At 39.2% G+C, this 27,946-nt stretch overlaps 1 protein-coding gene across 2 annotated transcripts in view; it reads right to left on the minus strand.

The window, feature by feature from the left end:
- The window catches only part of POU6F2 (POU class 6 homeobox 2), a 402,341-nt gene that overhangs the window by 207,006 nt on the left and 167,389 nt on the right, over positions 1 to 27,946 (minus strand). For both annotated transcript variants that reach the window (XM_075921733.2, XM_075921734.2), the window contains exons 3-4: positions 14,990 to 15,081; positions 13,761 to 13,989 (exon numbers count right to left, since the gene is read on the minus strand). In XM_075921733.2, the coding sequence (XP_075777848.2) occupies positions 13,761 to 13,989; positions 14,990 to 15,081 (321 nt within the window). The remainder of the gene's footprint in view (positions 1 to 13,760; positions 13,990 to 14,989; positions 15,082 to 27,946) is intronic.

The raw sequence follows: 27,946 nt of genomic DNA on the forward strand, positions 1-27,946 counted from the left end.
TTGAGCCTCTCTCTAGGCAGGAAAGGCTACTCTTCCAAGCTATAAATTTTAAACTACCCACATTTTCTTGAGCCCACAGTGCTCATGGATGAAGAAAGTGTGTGAGAGATGAAGTTTAGATAGTCCAGAGTCCCATTGTGAATAAGATCCTAAATGGTATAGGCCAAAAATGTTCAAGCACTCAAATCCACATTTAAACATCTACATATAGATTTTCATGCCTATCTTTATGCATGTCAGTTTGAACATTATGGATGCAGTCACTAAAACATAGTATTGCAGCCTCCACTGCAAAAACAAAGCCATCAAGTTAAATTCAGCTTTGGAAATGTTAGTGGTAGATTCTTGATCATTACATAAGTCACACAATTCTACACATTGGGCATTCAAAGTCTTCCAATGGCAGAATCTACTAATTTTGTTTTACAACATGAGTACACGTGAAATGCATTATATAAGTTGCCATTTCCCATATTTTCAAAGTGATAATAATATTTAAGATACATGTAAAAAAAATCAATAAAAATGGATTCAACTCCTCCTAGGCGTCAGCCACTTCAACTAGAATTTTTCCTTTCTGTTACTGCAAGCAGCTTTACAAAGTTTACAGCTGGGTTCCTGAACAGTGGAGTACTTCCGAATCTCTTCTAGGTCATTTATAAGGGGCATGATCTGATTGGGGAAAAGAAGATAAAATAAATGGAATGTGACATTGTATGAACTGTTCTGCATTGGAAATCCCATCCCATCCCATTCTATTATTTATTTTTTCTTAAGTAAGCTAATTAAATTTGTATAGGAACAGATATGGATATAGATTAGATGCTACATCGCAAAGCCACAAGGGTTCATGATCTTGTTAACATGATGGTTGTCATAGTTTGTTTTGTTTTGCATGAGCCAGAGCTCATTACAGAGAGCCCTCTGTCACTCATCATTGGCTTGTGTCTTTTTAACAAAACATTTCTGAAACGAGTGGCAGGGCATCTGTATTTCAATCCATTCTGTACTTGAGATTTTTGTGTCTGGTCCTGTGCTCACTAATGTCAATGGGACTTCAGGACTTGGGCCTACGAGAGGAGGCACTGTAGGCTGTGACTTTTAAAGGCCCCTACGGGAGTTGGGCACCTACCTTTACAAACCCCAGCATAACTTCCAGATCACTTTGCTTTCAGTCATCCTTCTCAGTTGTCTATTCGGCTATCACTTTACAGAACTGCCAAGGTCTTAATCACTACTAGGCTCAAAACATGCTGTAGTTCTTCATGTTCCTAGCGGTGCAGTAATATGGCCAACTGTAAGCCACATCCTATTTTGGTTAGCTAGACTGGGTTAATTTGCTGTGAAAAAGAGATGAACTAAAACCAAGTTTCCCTCCTGGGGAGGATAACAGCAACTCTGCACTTGCAGCAATCCCCTGCTAGGCAACCCATAGATTGACACTGATGGTTGCTCTGGAAGGAATCACTCACCCTCCAAGCTAGAGGTAAGATGCCAGATAAGCAGTAGCCTGTAAAAAGGAATTTAAAAAAAGAGAAAACCAGGGGAAAGATTAAGATAATTTACCCTTGTATATTGCATCCATCATAAATCCCATTGTCAGTATCTATTGTTCAAGTACCTGACAAACTTCTATTTCTACCCTCTTCATAAAAGCCTTGCTCATTGGTAAAGTTGTGTACCTTTCATGGTTTTATAATAAACTGGAAGTGAGTAACAGTCTGATATCAAAGGAAATAAAACTCCAGTTACTATTGCTGCTGGGGTTGCCTTCTGAATGTGGCTTATACAATATTTCATCTGTGCTGACACCTTTCACTCTCAATTATTTGGCTGCTGTCAAAACAAATCAATCAAATTATAGCACTGTGTCTTCATGTTACCATTCCATTGTAAGTTGGCTGCATTAGCTTTGAGATATATGGAAGTATAAATTGTTATCTCTATTATTTATTTAATACAACTTTCTCCCTTGTGTATTATCTCCCAAACATAGCAAACTGAAATTATCTCATGTCAAATGTTGTGTACACACACACACAGAGCTAAGAAATTTGAAAATAATGGCACGCATGGGAACATAAATGTATGAAAATACACTTGATAACAGTCTTACACATGTTACCAGCACTAACCTACTGACAAATGATACAAATACAATGTGGTTTTAATTTTGGATACAAGTCTACCATTTGTGTACACATTGGGTAAATGTAGTTTAGGAGGATATGATTCTGTACCACCACTTCCAGTAAAATGTTGAAGAAAGATGAAACAAAGGGATTAAAAGAACTGATTCTTTTAGCAGTAAAATGAATAAAGAAATGATGAACCAAAATACTATTTTTTTAATAATCCTACATTGTTTGGTAATGGAATGCTGTCTTCTTTTACAGTGCATAAATACCATGGGTTAGTGTAGGAAAGGAAAGGTTTACATTTAAGTGACAGAATCTGAAAGAATTTTTTTTTGCTGGTACTGTTCACACAGCCATAGTAACAATTTTGACAGCATATACACTATCAACCTCTTCTTGAGCGTGTTTTTTCCATGAAAACACAATAAAAAAGTTAATTTTCAGGTTCTTAGCTGAAGCCCTAAAAATACACCATTTACATCAATTCCATTGCTTTTTAGCGAGAGTGTATTATGGAAGACAGAGACACAAAAAGGGAAAGATACCCACCGGCCACAGTCTGTAAATCCAAAGCAATGTAATTGCACTGAATGGAGCTACATCAGCAGAAATGAGATTGTCATCTTGCTTCTAGATGGGATGAAAGATTTCTCAACTGTGTATAATCTCCTATATGTTTTAGAGAATTTATCTGTCTGTTTGTCTGTACTTCCTAAACGGTAAGTGCTAGAACAGGAGTTGGCAATGTACAGCACGCATGCCATAAGTGGGACGCAGGATGATTTTGAGTGGCACGCTCAATGAAAGCCTGATAGTATTATGGGTATGTTCATCAGAAAAGTCCCCTTAGTCTCTCTCACTCATGATGCGAGCCACTGACCACATTTTCTACACTTAGACAAAATGTTGGTTTCTTAAAAAGCAAAGTTAGATGTTCGCTCATTTCAGACTTCTTGGAGAGACGAATACGGATTTGTTCAACATAAAGACTCTGCTGTTTGTGCTCTATGTCGTGAGAGCGTTGTTTGATGCACATCAAGTGTCCGATGACATTTTCAGAAAAGCATAAGAAACACTTCAAGGAAGAGGTGGACAAGGCTGAGTCAATCAAATGCGCCATCTTGAGGAACTGCAAACAAAGCAATATCTTTACTAACTTCTGTGTCATTAATAATCAAGCCACGGAGGGAAGTTATAAAATCGCACAACGTGTTGCAAAATATGAAATCCATTTACAGATAGAGAATATATAAAAGAGGGGTTTCTCAGTTGTTTGGATGTTTTGTTCAAGGGTTTGCCAAATAAAGACACAATTATCTCCAGAAAAAGATTTACCTGTGTCTTCCAGGTCAGTGGAGAGGCACATTAGTGAAATGGCAGAAAACATTAACAAACAACAGACGGTGGCATTAAAAGATGCAGTGGTATTTAATGTCACGCTTGATGAGTGTATGGATATAAATGACATATTGCGGTTAGCAGTTCTTGCAAGATACTGTGAATCAGATGAAATTTGAGAAGAGCTATGCAGCCTAAAATCCATGCATGGCACAACAGGGGAAGATATAGTGAAGACGTTTGTTAATCATTTTGAAGAAAGAGAAATTGACATCCGAACAATATTTTCTGTGACAACTAATGGTGCCCCTGATATGGTTGGAAAACCAGAAGGGATTTGTAAAGATCATTGAGGATCACGTGATGGTAAATTTTCATGATATTATTCAAGAAAATCTCTGTGCCAAGATTTCTATCTCTGAGCTTAATAATGTGATAACTACAGTGGTGAAGATCGTGAATTTTCTTGTTGCTCGGTCTGCCTTGACACATCGGCATTTTCAAGCTCTGCTTGAGGAGATGGACAATGCATATAAGGACATTCCACTTCACCACAATGTTCAATGGTTAAGCCATGGGAAGGTTTTGACACACTTTGTGGACTGTCTTGATGCAATCAAGATCTTTGGGTCAGAAAAAAGTCAAAACTACCCCAAACTGGATAATGAATAATTACTCATGCAACTAATGTTTCTAATGGACCTCACCAGGCATCTAAATGAACTCAACCTCCACCTGCAGGGTGCAGGCCATACAGTCTTTTTGAAAAATGGAAAGCATTTGTTGTAAAACTTGCCGTTTTTCTCGGGACATTGACACCTCGACTTTCCGCTATTTCCAACATCTTAAAGAACTATTGAAACATCACACCATCAGTGTTGCTGAGATCAGAATGTACATGCAAGAACTTGCATCAGAATTTTCTGTCAGATTTCGGGATTTCCAATGTTTTGGCCAAATGCTTTCCTTTCTAATCAAACCAGACAACTTTGATACCAGCAACATGGATTTGACAGTGTTTCAGTGGATGAGTGTTGAAGATTTTGAAATGAAGCTGATTAAATTACAATGCTCAGACTCATAGGCCTCGAAGTTTAGGGATTTGCAGTGTACATTTGAGCCTACCAAGAGAAAGATCACGAGGTCTCTATTATGACCTGTTGAAATTCCCTGCCTGTGAAATTTGACTGTTTGTAAGGTTTGAAAACTAGAAGACAATGTTATTGATAACCAAACTGACTAAGGCCTTTTTTGTTAAAACAGTGAATGATGAGAGATTATAGGGATGAACAAAATAATTGTTTGAAAATTTTTGAATTTTTTTTGAAAAATACAATCATTTAAATAAAGCATGCCCATTTTCCTTTTTTTTAAAAACAACAACCTTTAATTGAGTTATAGAGGCAAGCAATATCAGGTAAATCTGCTAATATTAAATAATTTATCGCCACAAAGTACAGAAAAGAAATAAGATGTTATAAAATTCATTAAGTCCACACCTAACTTCTATGATTTAAGAGATGTTAATTGGGGATTTGAATGATCCCAAATGCATTTAAGGAACATGCAGTCTGTGGTTATATATGCTTCTGATAGTGGAGATTCAAAAATACTGGCTGATATCCTGACTGCAGTGAAGTCAATAGATGTTTTGCCATTGACTTCAGTGAAATGAGGTTTGCTCCCATGGGTGTCTGTCAGATGGTAATATCCCAAGGGCTATTTCACAAGGCATACCGAGCGGTTGACAAAGACTTCCCTTGTTGACCGCGGCGCGTCCAGACTGCCCCACTGTGCCGCCAAACAGCTGATTGGCACAGCGCGGCGGCCATTTTGATGTAAATGAAGCAGTGATTATTTAAATTGCCGCTTCATTTTCCTATGTCTAGTAAACTCATTTACATGGCTCCGTCGACGGAGCCATGTAGTCTAGACATACCCTTAATGCTCCAGTGTTTCAAGGATGTGCTGATACACATAGGCCATAATGTAGAGTAGAATTTTTAACACTGAATATATGTAAATGTAAAGCTCTGAGATACAGAAATCTATGGCAGATGCACAGTGCCTATTTCGTCTGTTTTACTGTTATTAAGGAAAACATCAATATAATCTGGCATTACTGAATATTAATTTACATACTGAATACACTTAATACACATTTACTGCATGCTGTCAGACAATAGGTGAAATTTTGTTATGGGTTAAGTTAAAATCTCACTGAAGTTCATGGGCATGAACTCACACTTCAGTTATCATAGCTGTAAGGATTAGTTAATTCCAAATCCCCACCTCAGACAAAAGGATTGTTTGAACCTGGCCAGGATTTTTAGAGTAAGTGGAGGGGCTTCTGCTGAATGTTGTCTTTGGGTAGACTGTGTGAGGGAAGGGAGAACCAAAGCAAACAGCAACAAAGCCAAGCAGCAGCCTGGGAGCATGACTTAGGAAAAAGGCCAGAGTGAAAACTTTTGAATCCAGTGTTGCCTAAAAAGGCTCGATGCTTTAATCTACGAAACTATTTGTCTGTTTCTAATTCCTTCTGCATTTGGAGTAACAGGATTTAGTATGCTCCTTGTAAGTAAACAAGACTGCACCAGAGAAAAATCCCAAACTCTATGATCAATTTTTTTCTCCCGACTGGAATGTGCCCAGAGCCCTGAACTTTGACTTAACTGCTGGGGTCAGAAAGGCTACAATACAATATAACTTGCATGAAATTAATGCCTATTAAAGGCCTGAAACAATTGGTGTAGGTCTGACACTCCCCTCGGAAGTCAATGGGAGCTGCTCATGCAGCAAGGCTGTAGAACTGGAGCTTAAACACTTAATCACATTTTGAGATACGTAGGCCTACCTCAGCACTTATAGTTTGCCAAATCATTTACAATCCACTGCTGTCCAAAGTGTATTGGTGTGGGACTGGCGTGGGAAATGGACTTAATCAAGAAAATAACTCTGGAGCACACCACATTAGGAAAAGTAGCTCCCATGCAGCCCCAGGTTCCATTTTTAGTTTGTCTACATGCAGAATTTTTTTCAAGGGCCTGAAAAATGTTTCAAGTTGAATTCATGTGGAGACACTTGTCAAGAAGGCCAGAATACAGCTTCAATGCTTTCTAATACCATTTAAAAAACAAAACATACAACTTCTTTCTCTCCAGTAAATGACACAGAACCAGACAGATTTTCAAGAGATTTCATTAAAAAACATTGGCTCTCAGGCTATTAACTTGTACAATATATGGGTTCAAAATCTGTATTAAAAATGCCCATAAATTCAGCTGGTCAATAAAGACTTTGTTGTATTTATGAGTCCCTAAATATATATGTACTCAATTAGAGTCTTGATGGTCTATCAGGAACACAAGTTTTTAGCTAGGAAGTTTTATAACATGAATCACAGGGACTTTATTAATACAAATTCCACTGAAAAACAAAGGAAATTAAACCATGAAGACAACAAATATCTGAACCTTGACTCCCCCAAAGCAAGGAAATTAAGAGTGAAGGCAGCGAATCCATCACAGTAATCCATCCTTCACCTTGTGTTACTTACTGCAAACATTTAAGATCCTTGCCTATCAATAAGCATGTATAGCATGTGCATGCATTGTTTTATTTGCGTGAGACCCACCAGGCTATGTAGCATGCATGTTACAATGTTGAAGAAAAGCATAAAGTGGCAAGTAGCAGCTGGGATTTTCATTTTCAGTATGAATGTCATTGTTTTTTAATATTACAGTAATTTAAGCATTTAACATGACTCAAATGAATTTTCTCTACATTAAGTTAAATTGTGAGAGCCTGAATTCGAGATGATTAAAGGCCCCTGAAACAGAAGCAAAAACATATTTTGAAAACAGAAAAGGGGAAAATGGGGAGTAGTTATTGATGGACAAAGGGGTATAATCCCATACACACACGTCTCATACCAATGTAATCCTGCAATTTCTAGTCTACAGCACATGCAGTGGAGGTGTGGGCAGATGGCCAAAGCATGGGTTTTGGCTGGAATCAGAAAAAGGTAGCACAACCATTGCCTTGCCCATCTGTTGCTTGGCTTGTGTTTCTAGAGGGCATCTTTCTATACAGGCTGCCAGAATTGGGCTTCAGACATTTCACTAAATGCAATCAAACCAATTTTAGAAAAAATTGTATCAGCATGGCCTTTTTATACCTCACTTACCTTCCCCTATAATTGTTATCAGTAGTGGAGTGAAAGATAGGCATAGGCCTGGTGGAAATCAACAAGAGAGCATGCAAAAATTAATGTTACTGCAGTCTTAGGGTGTGTCTAGACTACTGAGTTTTGTCGACAAAAGTGGACTTTTGTCGACAAAACTATACCAGCGTCTACACTACCGCTGAGTTCTGTCGACATAACGTCGACAGAACGCAGCAGTTTTGTCGACGCTGGTATACCTCATTTTACGAGGCATAACACCTTCTGTCGACAGAGTTCTGTCGACAGAAGGTGTTATTGCCTGTAGGGTTGCGTCTAGACTACAGGGTTCTGTTGACAAAGCAGCTTGCTTTGTTGACAGAACTCAATGTGTCTGGACGCTCTTTGTAGACAGAAGTTTTGTCGACAGATACTGTCGACAAAACTTCTGTCGACAAAACGCGGTAGTCTAGACGTACCCTTAGTGTTTCTGGTGTTAGGTCTTTAACTTACGGGCAGAAAATATAAAGAATAAATCACTAGCCAGTCTGACAGGAATCAATACATAATAATAACTAATAAAGCCCTGAACCTTTCACACTCACTCTCTGAAGCTGCCATTTTGCCATTGTAGAATCTGAGCATTTACCATGGGGCCAGATCATTACTTTCTGTAGGGAAACTAACAGGCAGAACCTCAGGGATGGACAGCTTATTCTCTCTTTGGAGGGGAGTTTTATGACCCTCTCCTATGGAAGAAGGGCCAGATACACCCCTGCCCCCTTCTGCTCCCCCCCCCAAAAAACAGCAGTGGGTCTTGGGAGATCTGCCTGAAGAGAGACTTGCCTGGGGCTATACAGTGAGTCAGTGGCAGAGTTAGGATCTCTTGGCAACCACTCCCATGTTATATATACTGCAATTGTGTTATGTACTACCTTTATATACTAATGGTTGCGTATCTGGGCTGAAAGCTTATTGAAATTGTTACTGAGTGTAACTCTTCTTCTTGGTCCTTGTCATTCTTGTTCTAGTTATGTTAGTACAGTACATAAGTACCTGAGAATAAACTATTCCTCTAAGTGAAACATCATTTTGATTATTACTGACATTGGTGCTCATTAAAATACATAAGTAAAACACAGACATTCTGTAGGCTCTGAAAGCTATTTCATGTTACTTGAAGGGGAATACAAATGAATAGGGACTGCATCATTTTAGTTAAAAGAGGAAAATGTTCTAAAAACTGGAATCTGGACTCTAGATCAGTGAGCAATTGAAGTCCGCAGTTTATTTCTTCTCTGTCTCTTCTTGTTTTTCATACCTATCTTATACCTGACCATTAAGCTGCATGTACATAGGGAATGGAGAGAGTGCACGTTGTTTACATTATATCTGTTCTGCAATTAAAGATACACTTCCAAGTTAAGATAAAACAAGATCTAATAAATGTAAACAATACATGTTGCTTTTTTGGCACTATTATGTCTACACTAAGTGATCAGATCTGAAGGTAAATAATGACTTAAAAAAAATCTGTTATCTACATTTACTGTTACCATATCAGTTCATTTTAATGGCTATCTCCTAGCCCTCCAGCTGTTTAATGCATTTCCTTCTCCATTGTATTGAAGTTAAAAAATATGACCTGCTGCTGTTTAAATAATGTAATTTAATGATTTCACATTTTCAGCCACACAAGGCTTTCTTTCAGCTCTGAAGCTTTTCACTAATGATTTGGGGAGATAGTTCTTGTTTCTTTCAGAACCCAGGACTGAAAACTCAGACTTACAAATAAATTATTGGCATCCACTTTAGAAACACTACAATTTGCAATGAAAATAAAATACAGAAGATTCAGTGTTATGGGGCCAGAATTTCCAACTTGTTGATTCCTCTTGGCAGCTGACTAGGAGGTTCAAGTATTATTCAGCCTCCATAACAGTAAACGACTCCATAACACTGTTGCTTTAAGCCTGACATAACATAGTTGAGATAGATGCATTGGGCCTGAGATTCCCCAAGTGTTGTCTGTGGACCATTGGTGATCTGTGATAATGTGACGATAATTCAGAGAGAGCAGGAACAATGTTCCTTCTCATTTCCAGCTGCTATACTGCATTGAAAGGACAACTAAGGTAATTAATTTCCAACAAAGGCATTGCTATAGGTGCCACATGGATGTTAAGGGAAGGTGAATGAGAGGGGAAGTAAGATCCTTAGCAGCTCCTGGACATTGCAAAGCACCCCCAATTCCAAATTAATTCAACGAAAGTTGAGGGCACTCAGTTGAACCTAACATGACATTCCTCCTCCGAGGATAAGAGTACTATAAAACTACCAAGTGGTCAGTGTGACCCTGCTGCAAAAAAGCAAATGCTGACCTGTGATATCTAAGGTAGATGGACAGGTATAATATTAGAGAGAGTATTTCCTTGCAGAATAGTTGATCCACAAGCAGAATATTACTGAGCTCTGAAGCACCCAGAAAAAGCCATTACTGGATTGGTGAGACCCCAGAGAAGGACAACTAAAATGGCAAGTACATTTAGAAAAACCTGATCCGAGAACAGAATTTTGGGGAACAGCCTACAGACAAGTCTGCTACGAAATAGAGAGATGAAGATCTAGGAGCACCTGCTAGAGGTTAACTGAAAAGGTGGCAGAGGAGAAGATGGTTCTCAGGAAGCAACATAAAGGGGGCTATAAGCAATGGACTAAAATTAAAGATGAAAAATATTGGACTAAATAAGTAGACAATGTCTCCTCTGCTTGTCTAGCATCTACTCCCCTTTCCTCTTCCCACAGTCTCACCACTGTGGGTGTGACAGCCTTCCCTTCTGTGCTTCAGTTCCCCGTCTGTGAAATAGGGAGACTAGCACTGCCCTACCTCACAGGGTTCTTGTAAGGATACTTACACACTCATTGTGAAGATTCTAGAATGATAAGGGGGAGTCATATATGCACATAGATACATAAAAGTTTTCAGCTCTGCTGTTCTTGATGTCACTAACATCACAGAATTTTGTGCTGCTAGGGAAAGTTATCAGGGAGAAAAAAGTTATGGGTGGGCATTTTAATGGAATCTGTGCCCCATCTCCTACTCTATTTTTAAATGATTTTAGTCTAGCATTTGGAGGAAAATGCTACATCTTATCAGGTCAAGTGATTTCAAAACCACTGTTTAAAAGTGATCTCAGTGGATATACGCATTGGCCGAAAATACCAAGACAGAACTCGTTGCTCTTAGACCATATTGTCCAATTTAGCAAAGCAGAATGAATTCATGACGTAAAAGTTCTATGCGCTTATGTTTATTTATAATACCATATACACAGAAACCATAAGCTGGAACACTCTTGAGTGGAGGGGTGGATTTTTATAATGCCTGTTTCTTCATTAAGATTTTATCATCTACCTACACTAAAAGGCCTCTTCCCTTCACTTTGTTATCTTTGCTTTTATCCAGACCTGTTCCTGCATTATTTTTTTAATCTTCAGTTCCCTACTTTACATGCACTCTCAAATTTTAAACAAGCAAAATTTGTGCATTAGTATGTCCTTTTCATCTATGATTTATGAATGACAGGTTCTCAGTGCAGCTTAATGGTATGAGAGAGACATTATTTTAAACATTAAAGTGAAAACCATTTACAACTATGATAAGAGAAGTCTGTTGACATTAAACTTTAAAACACGCACAAGGTAAAGACAAGTAGCTGCACCAACAGGTGAGAGTACTGGGCATACAGTTTTGTTCAACACATTAACTCTCTCTCCTCTTCTCTGTTTCACAACCTGTAGACACTGGTGTTTCAAACAATCCATCAAGTCATCAGCAGCAACGGAAAGTTAATTGCCTAAAAGATACTCAAAAGTGCTTTGTGGAGCATTCATTTAATAGAACTCCTATTTTGTCTTTGGAAAACTTTTTCAGTATTTGAGTCAAGAAAGAAAAACAGGGGAAGGAGATATACAGTAGACTTCCGATAATCCAGAACCTATGGGACCTACGTGGTGCCGGATTATCAGATATGATGGACTATCAGGAGGTACTATAAATTGGTTATATATATACTGTATACATTATATACTGTATATAAAGTGTTCTTAACCCTTTTTATTGTACATACTGTATACAGTATACTGTAATATTTTAGTTTTTTAAGCCTTTTTTACCCTTTTTGCTTAGTTCAGCTGCTGCTGCTGTTACCTTGTGACTCATTTTTTGCTGAAGTTCACTCACTAGGCTCTTGCCATTTTGATGTGCCAGACTATTGGATGCCGGACTATTGGAGTTTTATGGTAGCTACATTTGAGTCTTCACTCTCACACCTTTCTTCATGGTGGTTTATTAGATGATGAGCTTTCGTGGGCCAAACCCACTTCCTCAGATCAAATAATGGAAGAAAATAGTCACAACCATATATACCAAAGGATACAATTTAAAAAAAATGAACACACATGAAAAGGACAAATCACATTACAGAACAGAAGGGGGATGGGGGAGGGGGGGAAGGAAGGTGAATGCCAGTGAGTTAATGATATTAGAGGTGGGGAAGGGGAAATGTCTGTGAGTTAATAGTATTAGAGGTGATAATTGGGGAAGCTATCTTTGTAATGGGTGAGATAATTGGAGTCTTTGTTAATTCCCCTGCGGAGAGTGTCGAATAAACCATCTTGTTAGTCTTTAAAGTGCTACATAGTCCTCTATTTTGTTTCAGCTACACCAGACTAACACGGCTACATCTCTATCACCTTTCTTCATATATCTCTCCCCCACCATTAAAGCTACACTTGCAATTTTAAAGAGGTTTTTTTTTGCTAACAATTTCCCTGTTGTTCATTGTGTAACTCATCCACATTCTAAGAAGCAATGAACTTTGTTGAGAATAATAAGTACATTCCTTCATATTTAATGTAAGATAAACTCCTTGACTGCAGCCCTGCTATTGTTAAGGCCCATGGATGTGGCAGGAGCAAACATTACGGAACATCAACAGTTACATTTTATTTCACTGTGCTGGGCTTCACAATCATACACACAGTGGGGCAGAGATCGAGCTCCAGATTATCTGCTAAGGCTGAGGAGCACACGGTACAGCTCAGGACATGGGGACAAAAGGGATGCATGGGTGAACTTTGTATTCCTCTGGTCCTGAACCAGATGTGCTGTGTGTTTTAAATTTAAACAGCAGTCAGTGGCCATAAGCAGCTGAAATGGCAGCCAGAGAACAGTGTGGAGTAGGGAAGTTCCAGCCACACCCCCTACACTGTCAGCCAAGAGACACCATCTCTGCCACCAGAGGATATCATTGGTGTCGCATTGTGCTCGTGCTATGTAGCACAGCCTATAGCGGTTGCACCACACTTGAGAATCTGGGCTGTGGTTTTGAATTTTCATGTAAAGCTCCATGCACACCTATAGGGCAAAAACAGCCACAGCAAGTGTAACATGCACTTGATGTAACAGCCTCTTTTTTTTTAAACTGACTCCCATTTTGCACTTTATTTCAGTAGCTGTCGTGAGAGAATTAGCTTTAGGAGGAACCAGTGGAAAGTAGGAACTAATTTTAAGTGGAATGTGGACACCACTTTGCTTGGATTGCTCTTAGAGGGCCTGTTAGTTGAAAGGCACACTGTTGTGGTATGTAAGGCTAAAGTACTGCCATCCACGTGATTATGGTACAGCAATACACACCCTGAACAGTCTGTCATCAGTGACAGAAAGGATGCTTTTATGATATGAAAATTAAACAACAGACACTTTTAAATGATCACATCATGATATTAAGCTTTTAGCTGCACCTTTTCATTCACTCTTCCTCCATCTCTCAACTACGCCTCTGCATTCATCCATCTTATTTAAGTTCACAATGCTATTTAAAATGTAAAGTGAACAATGAAATAAATCCATTAGCCAGCATGATTGAACAAACCAATCAGGTATTTCTAGGCTCTCATAGTACGGCAGAAGGAAAAATATGAATACTGACACTCAATGTTCTCCTTTCAATGTATTTTCAGGATTCCAAAATAATAAAGGTTTTGAATTTTCAATCACAATTTGGCATCAAGAATCACATTTTTGTGGGCCTGTGAAAGTACTGATTGATGTGGTTTACCTTGTAGATTTTGCAACGGCAAAGTCATAATGCCTCCTGCTGCAGCTGCTGCTACCAGCCCTTGGATGTTGGTAAGATTAGCTGTAGGCAGAGTTAGGACAAGTCCTTGTTGACCACCCAGTTGTCCAGCCATGTTGAAGGGAATAAGGATAGGTTGATTGAGGGTTGGAGTGCCTCCTGGCATCACCCCCGCTACTGCTGAGGCTAACTGTTGAGCAGTCAGTAGTGGCTGTAATGAAACATACACAGTAAATGTATTTTACTGTACAACTTCATGGGAATCACTGTACCACGTGTGCCTGCGATCATCTGTAGAGTTACAGCACACACATGCAATTACAATGCACTACTTCTAATGCAATAACATATACTTCCTCCAACAGAAAAAGCCTTGAAGATCCTGATGATTGAGGCTAGAAACCCTGGTAATCCTATCCAACCTTCTGATCTCTGAAGTCAGAATTGGACTTGAGTTGCATCAACATTGAAAGAATTTACTGAACATGCCCCAAAGATAGTTTTATGAATTCATGAGGGCCAAATTCAACCCAAATCTACAAATATTTAAGCTCAAGCACTTCCCGCAGCTGAAGTTACAAAATTAATCATGTCTAGGAGCTATGGGATGCAAGGGATGCTTAGAGTGGGCTGGAATATCAAATATCTGCTTCTCTTCCCAGGGCAATTGACTGAATGAAGATATCGCTATACAAAGTGACACAGAAAGTCAAGAACTTTCTAATTGTTCAGAACAACTGTATAATACCCACACCTTTCTATACAAATATCTGGCTTTCTAACATAGTGAATGGATTTCTTTATTAATGCAGGAGCTGTGTGTGACGTCTAGAATTGTCAAACCCAGTAAGTGAAACATGCATTAAAATTACATTGACTGGTTTTATATTAAATCACGACCTGTACTTCCAAGCTAACTGATGTAAGGTTCAAATAATTTTATAAACACACAAACCATTTACATTTTCAGAGGAAAAACACAGAGAACCAAACTTCGTGTGCTTGTTTTTTGTTTGTTTTCAGCAAGACAACATACCGAATTTTTTTTTAAATATGTGTCACATCCATATCCACTCTGTCCATGTTTGTGAAGTAAAAATTTAGCCAATAATTTATCACCATATTTTCCATATTATACAGGTGACTTTCATTCACCGTTAATTACTTTACTCAAACTGCAGTTTTAATGAGGCTAAATGAAAGATACTGACCTGGGGCCCAACAGGAAATGCTGGATGGGACTGAGTGGGCTGATGCTGGTCAGCTGTGCCCGTATCAGACAGCACTGGGTTTCCTCTGGCCCCTAGAATTCAAAGAGAAGCTCTACCTTAATATCTAGCCCAGGGACCAGCACATTACATCTTACTGTGATGTCACATAACATCAAGCTGCAAATGATATGCTAAAGTGGTTTATCAATAACACAGCACTCACATCACTTATCAGCTGCATAAATTATGCTAATGTTCATTCAGGCCAGCCAGCTCATTCAGAGAGATACAGAAATCTGACAGCAGTGAAACTGAAGCTATCGTCAACTCAGCTAATATGGGTTGCACTATACGTCAATTTACATACAGTACATGAATACGCCACGTGGATGTCAACTGCATTTTTTATGCTTAGGTGAACAACAGCTATTCTAATTTCTCAAAGCAAAAATTATCTGGGATACAATCAAGTCTCATCTACTTTGTACCTTAATATAAGTCTCTCTTCCCCCTTTCCCCTTTCTCCCCTCCACCCCCGGCAGAGAAACCTGTATTGCTTGGAATACAAGGTGTTACAAAATCTAAGCACAAACATGTTTCTAAACAGCACTAATTGTACATAGTAAAGCAGAGCTTATCATAACCAAGGCATGTCGGTGCTACGTGAGACAATCAAACCCCAGCATTAACTACTTGCTTGAATTAAACAAGCTGAGCACAGAACATTTTTCAGAATGGCACTATCTAGAGTTTGCTGCAGATCACTGAAGAGATATGAAAACCACCCTAATAACGGTAACCAACGGTCGACCGACTTTCAAACTTAAGTTCCATTCCTACTGTCCCTGCTAGGACAGAACTTCCACTGATTCACAACTCTTTTCAGAAGGATTGCAGGATCAGGCCCATTTTTTTGTTTCTGTGTCTGAAGGAAATGACAGCAAGTAGCAAATGCAGCAGATGGAGCACTAGTTTTAAATAAAGAAAATCCCTGGCTACAATTTTAGGATTTCTGCTCTGTACAGTAGCTTTTGTTTTTTCTGATGGATGGTTGAAATCCAATTCTAAGTAAACCTTAACAAGATCCCCTTTTCCAATGTTTGTCCTATGAATAGCAAGTGCAAGACAATTCAGAACCAGTTTATTGGTGTGCCATGGTCTGCGATAGAAAAAAAGGATATGATTCTGGTCATACTTATAAATTTTAAAGAAGGTAGTATCAGCTCATTTAAAACAAAGTCTTCTATATATTCTCCAAGGGGACAGACTTATAAATAATGGAAATGTGAAAAAAAAAATACTTCATCACATTAAGGTACAAATAAAATTGACTGCTACATATTATTCAATTGACTTCTATCTCTACCACAATGTGTCAATCATAACAGCATTTTATAATGGGATTAGGCAATAAATGTGCAGAGCCATTATGCAGAAATCTGATTAATTTGTAATATTTTTGTGTGCACACAGAAAGTCAGAAATGGACATTGCTTTGGGAATACTTACAAACATTCCATTGAAATTTCTAAATTGATTTGGAAGCAACTAATAAAAACACAGACGTTTTGACATTTTATCAAGTGAAGTCTGTCAAACTATGTTTGGCATTTTAATGACCACTGTCATTTAATAACTAGGGTAAGGTGACCTACTGTAATTGGTCAAGTCTCCAATAATTGCCTAATAACGTGCATGAAATGACTTAGGCACTAGATTTTTCTGTGTGTGATTTATTATGTGCGATATTTGGAAAGCACAGAATTTAACTAGATGTACATGATACTGTAGAAATGTGTACAATCTTGTTTTATATGCATAATAAGCTGAGTCCTGCTGTCCTCACTCAGGCAAAACTCACACTGCCTTCAACTTGACTCCTGCATCTACAGCTCCTGCAGGATCAGATCCATTATGAATAAACACCACTTTGTCTTAGCTTATTTCCACATATCAGCATGCTCTTTATTTATCTTCATATGACAGCTGTGCGCATCAAAGACTCAGGTCCCATGATCCTGATTAGCCCCCACTACACTCAAATTAAATATCGGGTTTTGTTTGCCTGCCTTGAAGAAGTTAGAGCTTTGTCTTGGATTACACTACTGAAAAATTTCTTAATATTGTATCATGTCACTAAATTTGCCTGGAAAGGCTTCAGAGAAAATGCAAAGCAACAACCAGATGTCTATTAGCATATGATCCTATTTTAATTAATTAACGGCTTAATCCCAAATCACTTACTCTCATGAATGTTCCCAATGAAGTGAGCCTGTGTTTTAATACATTTTTCATTTAGTGAACACTATTTTCTGTTATTTATACTGTACGTGATTTGTAATATTTAATCCTGTAAGAAACAGTTTGTACAAAAGGTGTCATACCAAATAAGACAATACTAGAGTGCTATTAAATTATAATTAATTATGTAGTTGCAATTAATGCAATGCAGAAAGAAAATCAAATTTATTTTATTTTTTTATGTTGCTGTTTATTTAAGATGCTGCACCTGTTTTTATTCCAGTGTAACAATGTTGTGCTTGCTTCTTCCAGCTCACTTTCGACACAGTTTAGGAGTCTCGTTGAAATGGCATACAATTTCATGTGTATGAATGAGGTCTTACACAGTCTCCGTATGAAATTATGCATGCTGTCTTTTCAGGATCAAAAAGGCATGTTTCCCCTCCTGCCCATATCTATTTTTCTCATACACATGTAGTGTATTTCGTTTTATAGGCCCATCTTCTAATCTTTCTGCTGCAGCAGCCACTCCAGACTTAAGTTTTCTTTCAAAGTCAGGAGGGAAATCTACAGCTTGTTGGCTCAGCAGTGAATAAATGTGGCAGAGCAAGAATTTCAGGGTGACTGGAAGTTCCACTGTTTCACCCAAGCAAACAGAAGTTGCTGTTTGCCACCTATTATCTTCAGTGAGCAGCCCTGGCAAAGACATCCAGAAGGCAAAAGAGAGCCACAAAAAGGTTTTGTGTGATTCCTTCCTCCCTACAGTATATCTGCTTTATATACGTTGGTGTCTACATCAGCAGATGTGGATGCAGATATCTGCAGCTCATTTTTGCAGAGAGGGGTGCAGATACAAATTTGTGCTGCATAATTCGTGACTGTGACTGCAGACATCCATGGATCATTTTTGCAAATGCAAATGCGGATATCAATTTTGTATCCATGCAGGACTCGAATTATTTCCCTGAATTAGCAGGGCAGAGTTTGTCATGCTAGAAGAATTCAGTTAACAAAACAAAGTACTGAGATCACCTCGTGCTATATTTGCCATTTGTGAGTCATAGGTCATTATCTAGCAGCTATATTTCTAACCTTTTCTTCCACACTAGCTCTGGATTGTCTTCTCCATAACTCTCCCCTCTGTTTTTTAATTCAGCTGCTCTTGAACTCTTTATTATTGTTGGCGTAGTGATGTCCCTAGGGAAATAGGACCTTGGCTAAGTGACCTCATTTATAAAAAGGTTTTCCAAACTCTAACTACATTTTCCCAATGTCTGGATTCATGCCACTACCTCTTGTTAGACCAACTTCACAACTGTACAGGTCCTTTCATAAGGATATCACTGCATTAAACCTCAGAAATCCATATAAGAATAGAAAGGGGCTCTAACATAAATGGTTAGCAGTGTGAGAGCAGCACTGGTTGGTGTTTGCAGTGGATGTGTCTGCATTTGGAAGCTACTAACCCTCCCCATTTGCAGGCAGAACAGACTCAATGCTCCCACAGAAAAATATATTGTTAAGAGGCAGACCTGCTAGCCATTTATGGGATAATGGGATCAAAGTAATCCCTCTCACATGGGGGAGGCTGTGCAATCTAGTGGATAAAGTATTGGCCTGTGAGTCTTCCAGCCTCTGCCACTAGGTTGGCTTGGGTAAGTCATGTCCCAGCCCCGTGTCTTTGTTTCTCCATTTGTTAAATGGAGATGATGATTCTGACTTTCATTGTAAAACACTTTGAAATCTATTGATGCAAAGTTCTAGATCAGAGCTAGGTATTATTATTTTTAGGCCTCACCTTTTTCCTTTGACAATTTTGAAATTCTTAAATAATAATAAATAACAACAATTGGGTCAGCTACTTCCTCTTCCCATGGTGTTTAGGGGAGGTTGTGTCCTCCACAATCTGCAGGAGGTCAGACTAGATGATCATCATGGTCCCTTCTTGTAGTCTTTGAGCCTACAGGTCTAATTACACTTATAGGTGAGTGGATGATCACCCTGTCCCACTTCATAAAGGGTGGTGTGTCTCCTCCACACTGCATGAAGCTGTGTCATTTGAATTGAGAGGGAGTAGGAATGGTGGGGGTGGTGCCCCATTTTGAAAACAGAAATAATCTTGTGCGCAGGAGGAGAGCAGGGGCACAGGTTTCCTAGTGGAGCTGCTTTCACAGGCAGGCTCAGAGAGCATGCTCAGTAATGCTATGCTAACAGTCTGGGGAACTGCTGCCAGGACACAAGTGTGAACTTAGACATGGTTTTAATAATTAATAAATGTTATTATTAATACAAAATTAATTATTAAAGCAGCCCCCCAACATGTGAAGGTGCGTAGAGTGCTTGACAAAATCAGTAAATATTATGGAAACGTAATGTAAAACAACCCTCTTAAAATACCAAACAAAACACAGAGAACAGGGGACAGATGGAAGGGAAAGGTAATTAGCCTAGTGCTGAGTATGGTAGTAATAAAAGGGATGTTCTTGTGGTACTCAAGGGGACTGGTTTCAATTCCTGATTCAGTCAAGGACATCCTGTGTGAGAATGTGGAATTTCAGTTCTCTTCCCTGTATGTCTTGTCTATTTAGATTGTGAGAACTTCAGGGAGAGTCTTGCTATGTCTGTCCAGTGTCTATGGGTTATGATCTCATTTGGGGCCCCTGAGCAATACTAATTGCTACTATTATTATGAATAATAAGCTGTTGAAATAAAAACTTGTTCAACTGCTTTCGAAAAGTAAGGGGAGCCAAGTCAGGGTAGGTGTCAGTGGAGAGAGACTTCCACAATCAGAGTAACAAAGGCCTGCTGACTGACAGGTCTTTGACTGTTTACTACATTAGGTCTTATGTGCCCTCCCTCTTCCCCCCAATACTTTAGCACTGGAGTATCTCACAGTCTTAAATGTATTTATCCTCACAACAGCCCTGTGAGATAAGCAAGTTCTGCTATCATCGTGGCAGAGATGGGGAACCGAGACAGAGAAAGGCTAAGTCCTTGACCTATGGCAAAGCAAGGAAACCAGACCCAACACGTCTCAGACTAACCCTAACCACTGAACAATCCATACTTCACACTGGAACATCTTTTCTGAAAACTTTGGCTTTGTTGATTTTTCAAAGCCTAATTTTTATAATTCAATTAAAGTTTTGCACTAACAGAGCCAAATATATTTTAAAAATAAAAGTTATTTTTTCCTCACCATACAAGGCAGCTACATCTGAATAACAGTGCAAATAAAGAAATTAGTGTTTCAAGCAACTATACATACTAAAATGCCATGTAATCAATTGTAATGGTTCTCACAATCAATGTGACTTACAATCAGAAGATAAAAGCAGGGTTGCTTCTTCTTCACCATTCTGTTTCGCCTTACAAAAATGTTTTAGAAATATTTAATGTGATGTATTTAAATATTCAAAGTTAATAAACTTTAGTACTGCCTCCACTGAGATTGAATATACTCACGTACAAAATATAATTTTACAAAGCTATGAAAACAAAAAATAATCTATGCTTAAACGTGACACTATAAGGCTATGTCTACACTACCACTTCTTGTGCAAAAAGAATATGCAAATGAGGCAAAACATGGAATATCACCATGTCCAGTCATTTTCATAATTAATGAGGCTCCGTTTTTGTGCAAGAGGCTTTTGCACAAAAAACCGCTATTGTGCAAGGGCCGTTCTTCCTGAAAAAAAGAGGAAGAACTACTCTTGCACAAAAGCTTCTTGCGCAAAAACAGAGCCTCATTAATTATGCAGATGAGGCGCAGGGATATTCCACACTTCGCCCCATTTGCATATTTTTTTGTGCAAGAGGGGGCAATGTAGACATAGCAATCTTAACCAACATGATCAATACAAAACACCCTGTAACTCTAAAGGACTCCTGATTTCCACTAGTAACAATTATAAGAGGAATCAGGCTGAGAAATTAAATTAGTATAATTCATCATGCACAGAAGGTCATATGCTTACACCTGCAATGCTTCTAATTAATTTAGGGGCCAGAAACTGTATGTCTACAATGCCAGTAATAAACCTGACCAAGAGCAGACTCACACATGGGCTGGCCTACACCAAAGATTCTTTGTCTTTCATGATTCCGTAGCATTTTCTCTGTAATTAACGATTTGCTGCAAAATTGGGCACCAGATTCTGAGCTTTGATATAGAAAAATATTGTATACATACCAAACAACCTGTAAACATATGAACTGGTGGTGTTACTTCCTGAGTCTCCAGATAGCCTGAAACAATAGGAGTGCAAATTGCCCAATTCCTATCAGTGGCTTGTTAACTATGAAAACTAAAATGACGTTTAAATGCCAATACTCTTAACTGTTTCACTGCTGATCATTTTATTAGAACATCCAACTCAGGTGTTCATTGCACAATCTCTGATTACCTTCCACACCTCACTAGGCCCCATACATCCCAATTACCTCTTTCCCAGTTTACCTCAGAAAACATCTATGATGCAGTTGGGCACTGTCAACACAAATGTCTTTGGCATCTCAAAAACTGAACAAAAAATAAATTGTATGAGATATCCAAATAAATAGCATGGGGTTGCTGTGCTCATTTTATCACTGAATTTTACATTTCATTAATTAAATCTTACATTTAAAAATGGAAATGGAGATAATGCATAATTTCAGATGGCCATAGATTCTAAGCTTGCCACATTCCACATTGCCTCTGACTGACAGGGATCTTCACTTTGTCCTCCTGCTCTTTATGGCAGACATCATGTTCTTCGCAATGCTGCGGTTCAGCAAGGTCTGCAAGTATATGCCTGATTTGGAACATCTGAGTAAAACCCACTGAAATCAATGAGACTACTCACATGCTTGGTACATGTCTGTGAACCTTGCTGAATTAGGTCTAAGACACCGAGAAGCTTGTGATAATGCATATTAGTTGATAACGAGATTCATGTGATGGATAATATTTTATGGCTGGGCAAAATGCAGTCAGGGGACCAGATCCAGCCTGCCTTGTACTTCGATCTGGCCCACGGACTGCATCTGGCCGCTTTCTATTTATATTCTGCTGCCTCTGCCACTGAATTTCCAGATGGTGGCTCAGACAGTAGATCCTATTTAAGTGGCTCGTGGCTCCTAGTTGTGACACTCCAGAGGTAGAGACCGGAGCGGTGAGCCTTTTAAATAGTCATAGTAACCCCACGCGGCTCCAAGGCAACATGGTAGCAATGGCTCTGGGAGCTGTTAACCCTTTAAATTGATGCTATTTAAAGTACTCACAGCTCTTGGCCCCACTGCTGCCACATTGCCTGGGAGTCACCTGGGTTGCTGCTGCTATTTAGAGCCACAGTCCCGCCCTTTTTGCCTCAGGTACCACTCCTTCTTGGCAAGGAGAGGGTGGAGCTGGCCCATGACCTGTACCAAAATTCCTTAATTTTCCCCTACGAAAATTATTGCCCACCCCTATCCTATAGGGTATGTCTATATGGCAATGTAAGCCCACGGTTAGTAAAACTCAAGTTAGCAGATTATGGCTTTATTAACCTAAAGCTTGAGTGTCTACACTTATTTGTAACCTCAGGTTAGAAATGCTGAACCCTGGGTCCCAATCTGGGGCTCAAAAGACTATACTGCATTATGTGGGCCAGAAGACAGCCACCCATATCCCAGACTTCCTAGTGCCCTCCCAAAATGTGGTCAATTTAGCCCTTTGTTCATGGTACAGTGTCCACCATATTGTCTACCATACTGTCTACCAAACTTGACTGTCCAGAAGACAAAGGGTATGTCTACACTACCACCCTAGTTTGAACTAGGGTGGTAATGTAGGCAACCGGAGTTGCAAATGAAGCCCGGGATTTGAATTTCCCGGGCTTCATTTGCATAAAGCCAGGCGCCACCATTTTTAAATGTCCGCTAGTGCGGACTCCGTGCCGCACGGACTAGGCTTCCTAGTCCAAACTACCTAGTCCGTGCCGCGTGTAGCCATTGTAAATGAAAGTGCTTTTTTTGGATTTATGTGTTTATTACATCCTTTTTTTGGAGATCCTCTACTAACTGAACCCCACCCACTTAGCTCCCTTAACTCATTCACCCAGGATTGGGAGGACTCTTGGGTTATATTATATTTTTGGAGCATCTTTTCTCTCTACACAATTATTTTCTTAAATTCCAAACAGAATATTGGAACTCAGAATTTTATTTGCTAGCTTGAATGACACACCAACGTGTAGCCACGTGGCACGGACTAGGTAGTTTGGACTAGGAAGCCTAGTCCGTGTGGCACGGAGTCCGCACTAGCGGACATTTAAAAATGGCGGCGCCCGGCTTTATGCAAATGAAGCCCGGGAAATTCAAATCCCGGGCTTCATTTGCAACTCCGGTTGCCTACATTACCACTCTAGTTCGAACTAGGGTGGTAGTGTAGACATACCCAAAGAGAGTTGACCCATGGGATTGTGGCATAGTGGGCTCCCAAAGAACCAATCCTTTGGGGCTACATCATTCTCTCTCTTCTCCCCGCCTTTCATTCCCTCCGTTTCCCTCCTTCCCCTTTCTTTCTGTAATTGAAGTCATTTATTAAATAAACACACATTTTATTGTTAGACCCTATATCAATTATTTTTGCATTTGACATGCTTCACATGAGAAAAGAAGCATGACAAGGGTAGGGGATATAATTGCAAAAGCATGTTCTTTATTCAAAATAGGTTCATTCCACTTTTTTTCACCCTGTAACTATGGTGCATAAAAATCCCCTGTTAATGGTACATGCATTTTTTATGAATTGGACCCTTCATATTGAGTGTTGTGGTTTCTTCTCTACTGTATGCATTAGCACAAAGATAATCACATTAAGGTCACAAAGATCCTATCAGTTTTCCCTGAATTCATACAACATTTCATACCCACTGCTTGCTGTTAGCGCTGCTGAATGCAATGATGATAAAGGTTACTTATTAGAAGATGGACGGTTGAATGCATTATTATTTCATGTTGGGCAGCTGATCCCTAGCTAAGCAGGGCAGGAGACTTCTTTAAATTAAACTTCCTTTTCTTTCAATTCCTGCAAGCTTACAAAATGCCAAAGAGAGCATATCTATTTGGAGTAAGTGCTACTGTTTGCCTTTTTTTATTGCCATCTTCCACTTCCTTATGATGTTTATGACATTTATATGTGTGCATTTAGTTGGTCTACAGGACAGAAGCACCGCTCCCCCCTATAGCAAGCTCCCAACCTACCTCTAGCTCACCCAAACAAAACAGACGGGATGCTGGTGTGCGACATTATACAGATCTGCACTGCCATTTGTCTGGCAGGACTTGTACAAAATACTCATTATTGGTTTAGCTTCCGGCGTTATACTGCTTTGATATACAACAATTGGTCTATGTAAACATTTGTATTTTGAGGCATGTGTGTGTATAAGATTATTTTACTGCTTCACCTGATTTAGATATTTTGTTTTCAGAAGTTGCAAGGACTGATTCACTCCCCAAAGGGAGAGCCACAAGCTGGTGTGTCATTCAAGCTAGCAAATAAAATTCTGAGCTCCAATATCCTATTTGGAATTTAAGAAAATAATTGTGTAGAGAGAAAAGTTGCTCCAAAAATATAATATAACCCAAGAGTCCTCCCAATCCTGGGTGAATGAGTTAAGGGAGCTAAGTGGGTGGGGTTCAGTTAGTAGAGGATCTCCAAATAAAGGATGTAATAAACACATAAATCCAAAAAAAGCACTTTCATTTACAATACCTACAGACTCACTTCCCTGCAGAAGGTAATCAGATCTGGAGTGCAAGATCCCTGTTATGCTAAGGAAAGTTAAAGAGATACGGTGTTTAACATCAGTTTAGGCATGCAGATGGAGCACAAATGGGTAATATGATTCGGCTATTGGGCTAGGATTCCAGAACAGGGAACAGACTGTAGCAGCAGTAATTCCTGTTGTCTTTTCCATCAGAAGTCACATGCTGTTTTGGAAGAAAACAGGCAAATCCTTGCATGACACCTGAGGCAGTATATTTCCTCTGGGGTGCCACAACCTTATACCTCCCTCTGTGTTTTGCTACTCAGCACTAAAGCTACTTAAAGGAACTCGGTTTAAAAAATGTGATTTATTCAGGATTATAGTAAAGATTAGAGATGGCAAAAAAAGTTCTCAGATATGCTTGAAGTAGAAATCAGAAGCTCTGGAAAACCTTCTAAAGCCTTTTAAAAGATTTACTTTTGTTTGGGAGTGATATCCTTTTCTTTTTCGAATTGATTGACCCTTCACTTCCAGAAGACTGGCCTAACCTGGGATCATGGTGACTTATGAAACTGCGGCTCTCATTGCCGAGTCCACTAGTCTGGTTTCATCCCTGCATTGTTTTTGACAATTTCTCCCACTTTGCTATGGCCTTTCAGCAGCCCTCCAGGGCTGCTCCATCAAGAGTCTCATTACAGGTTGTTCAATTGTACAGACTTTATTGAGACTCTTGAAAGAGCAGCCCCACAGAGATGCAGACTGTAGGAGCCTCGCAGAGCCAGGGGAGCAGCAGTAGCTCTGTAAACATGAAACTGTGCTCCCAGATCTGTCTAAATTACAAGCTGAAAGATTACATTAGAAATAGATAGTCACAAATGCACCACTGAAGATTCCCACCCACAAAATTCTAAAACCTTCCCTGTCTCTATAGAGCAGGCTCAACTGTTTGTTACCCATAGCAAGATTTCATGATGTGTCACAGCAGGATAAGCCATTATTTCAAATGAAAGTGGCTGCAGTAACTTGTTGTGTGAGTGCCGCAAGGTCTTGTAATTCTCAGACTCAAATTAACTCGGGACTGTTTATTACTGTCCCAAACCCATTGCAGCAATTACATTCAATGTGATTTCATGAGGAATTTGCACATAGTTCTAATTTATCTGCTTTTTTAAAGACTCTTCGGTTTGCAGGCTGGGTTTATCCTCTAAGCTTCAGTCTGGTTGAACTGAGGTTAAAAATGCAGCAGGACCTGTTTATTCTCATTGTAAACCCAGCAGCTATAGATATTAAAAAAGCCAAAGAACAGGTAGCCTATGTGCTTCAATAACTGGGGAAGATATTTAAAGAGCTGCACTCAAAAGGCCTGTATGGGAACAAATACAGTTGTGTTTCCTATTCATACACTACCAAAATGCCTAAAATGATGGGGGAGGAGGGAGAGGTAAAGACATGAAAGAAGCAAGTGAGCTACAAACATCTTTGACATCATTCCCATAATTGGGCCCAATCTGGAGTCCTCTTCAGCCAATGATAAAACTCCCAACAACTTCCTTAGAGGATTATTCAGGATTTAGGGAGCACTGCATAGGATTAAAAAGCTTTGCAGAAAGCAAAGCACATTCTCCAACAGTAACCATGCATGAAACGTGTGGCATCACAGTCAAAGATCCCCCAGTTAGTAACAGCTTGTCATGGCAAGACCCCTCTGTAACAACATGTTATGCAGTCAGGAAATATGGGGGGGGGGGGGGGGGGGGGGGAAGATGTACAATCTAGCCTTGCCAAAATACCAAGTGACAGGCAACTTTCTTCAAAGAGTGAGAGAGGGCACCAGGATACTTACTAATGGGATTAAATGCTATGGAATATTTACATTGATATACAGTTTCCAATCCATGAAAATGCCTGAGATCAGATTTTTATATCCCTTTTTTATATATTACTGTTCTGTTTATTTTTTCAGCATTATAGTAATTGAAAAATATCTACTGGTAAAAGATGCTATTAATTTAAGTGCATTCATACTGTGTTATGTCACTAATAGACTTAGGTAACATTATTCTTTTATCCTTTTTACAAAGCATTATTTTATTGTCCTCTCATTTCGAAGATTTTAGTTCCACTTAGAGTCAAGTAGAGTGAGGGCTTCATGGAATTCTATTATATTATTGTCCTGTCATTATTTTAACTCCATTACACAGCAACACAAAACCAGCATCAACTTCCATTTGTCATATTATTTATTTTGAGGATTATGTCAGATCTCAGACTGTGCATACGTGCCTACTAAACATAATGTGAAGTTGGGCAAAAAAAAAAAAATAACTTCCTTGTACACATACATTAGAAAATCTGATTTCAAAGCTGATACTCTTTTTTTCTATTCTATAGCGTGATAATTACTGTATAATCTGAACTTGTACAACATATAATTTTTAGAAGAAAGCGAATCAATGTACCTTATCCCTCTATTCAGAGAAATTAAGAGGTCAGATCTTCAGATATGCCAGAACATTGCTTGGCACACCTGAAATGGGAAGCAAAAATGCTTTCCATCACCTTTCTGCCACCCTTCTTACCCTCCCTGGTCACGTGGTTACATGGAGGCTGATGTGGCATAGTTTTGAGTAGTCTCAAGATTCGGCTCATGTTCTACAGCTTGTAATGGTCAACACTAAGAGAAGCATGGCCCAGTGGTGACGGTGCTCTTCCATGCATCAGAAAACTGAGGTCTAATTTTCAATTCTACCACAGACTTCCTGTGTGACCTTGGGCTTGACACTTAGGCTTAGCCTACGCTAGACCAGGCAGGTCCAACAGCACCCCTCTTCTTCCTCAATATAGTCCCCATGCTACGTGGTAAGGGGAGGTGGCACGGAGTCTCCTCACCCTGGACTTTAATGCCAGGCAGGCCAGGATTCCCCTGTATTGAAGGAAGCCTCAACTTCCAACTTACGACAACTTTATGTCCTCTTT

Source organism: Pelodiscus sinensis, chromosome 2 (assembly GCF_052426305.1).
Source record: "Pelodiscus sinensis isolate ZL-2025 chromosome 2, ASM5242630v1, whole genome shotgun sequence".
In the NCBI taxonomy this organism is placed as follows: domain Eukaryota; kingdom Metazoa; phylum Chordata; order Testudines; family Trionychidae; genus Pelodiscus; species Pelodiscus sinensis.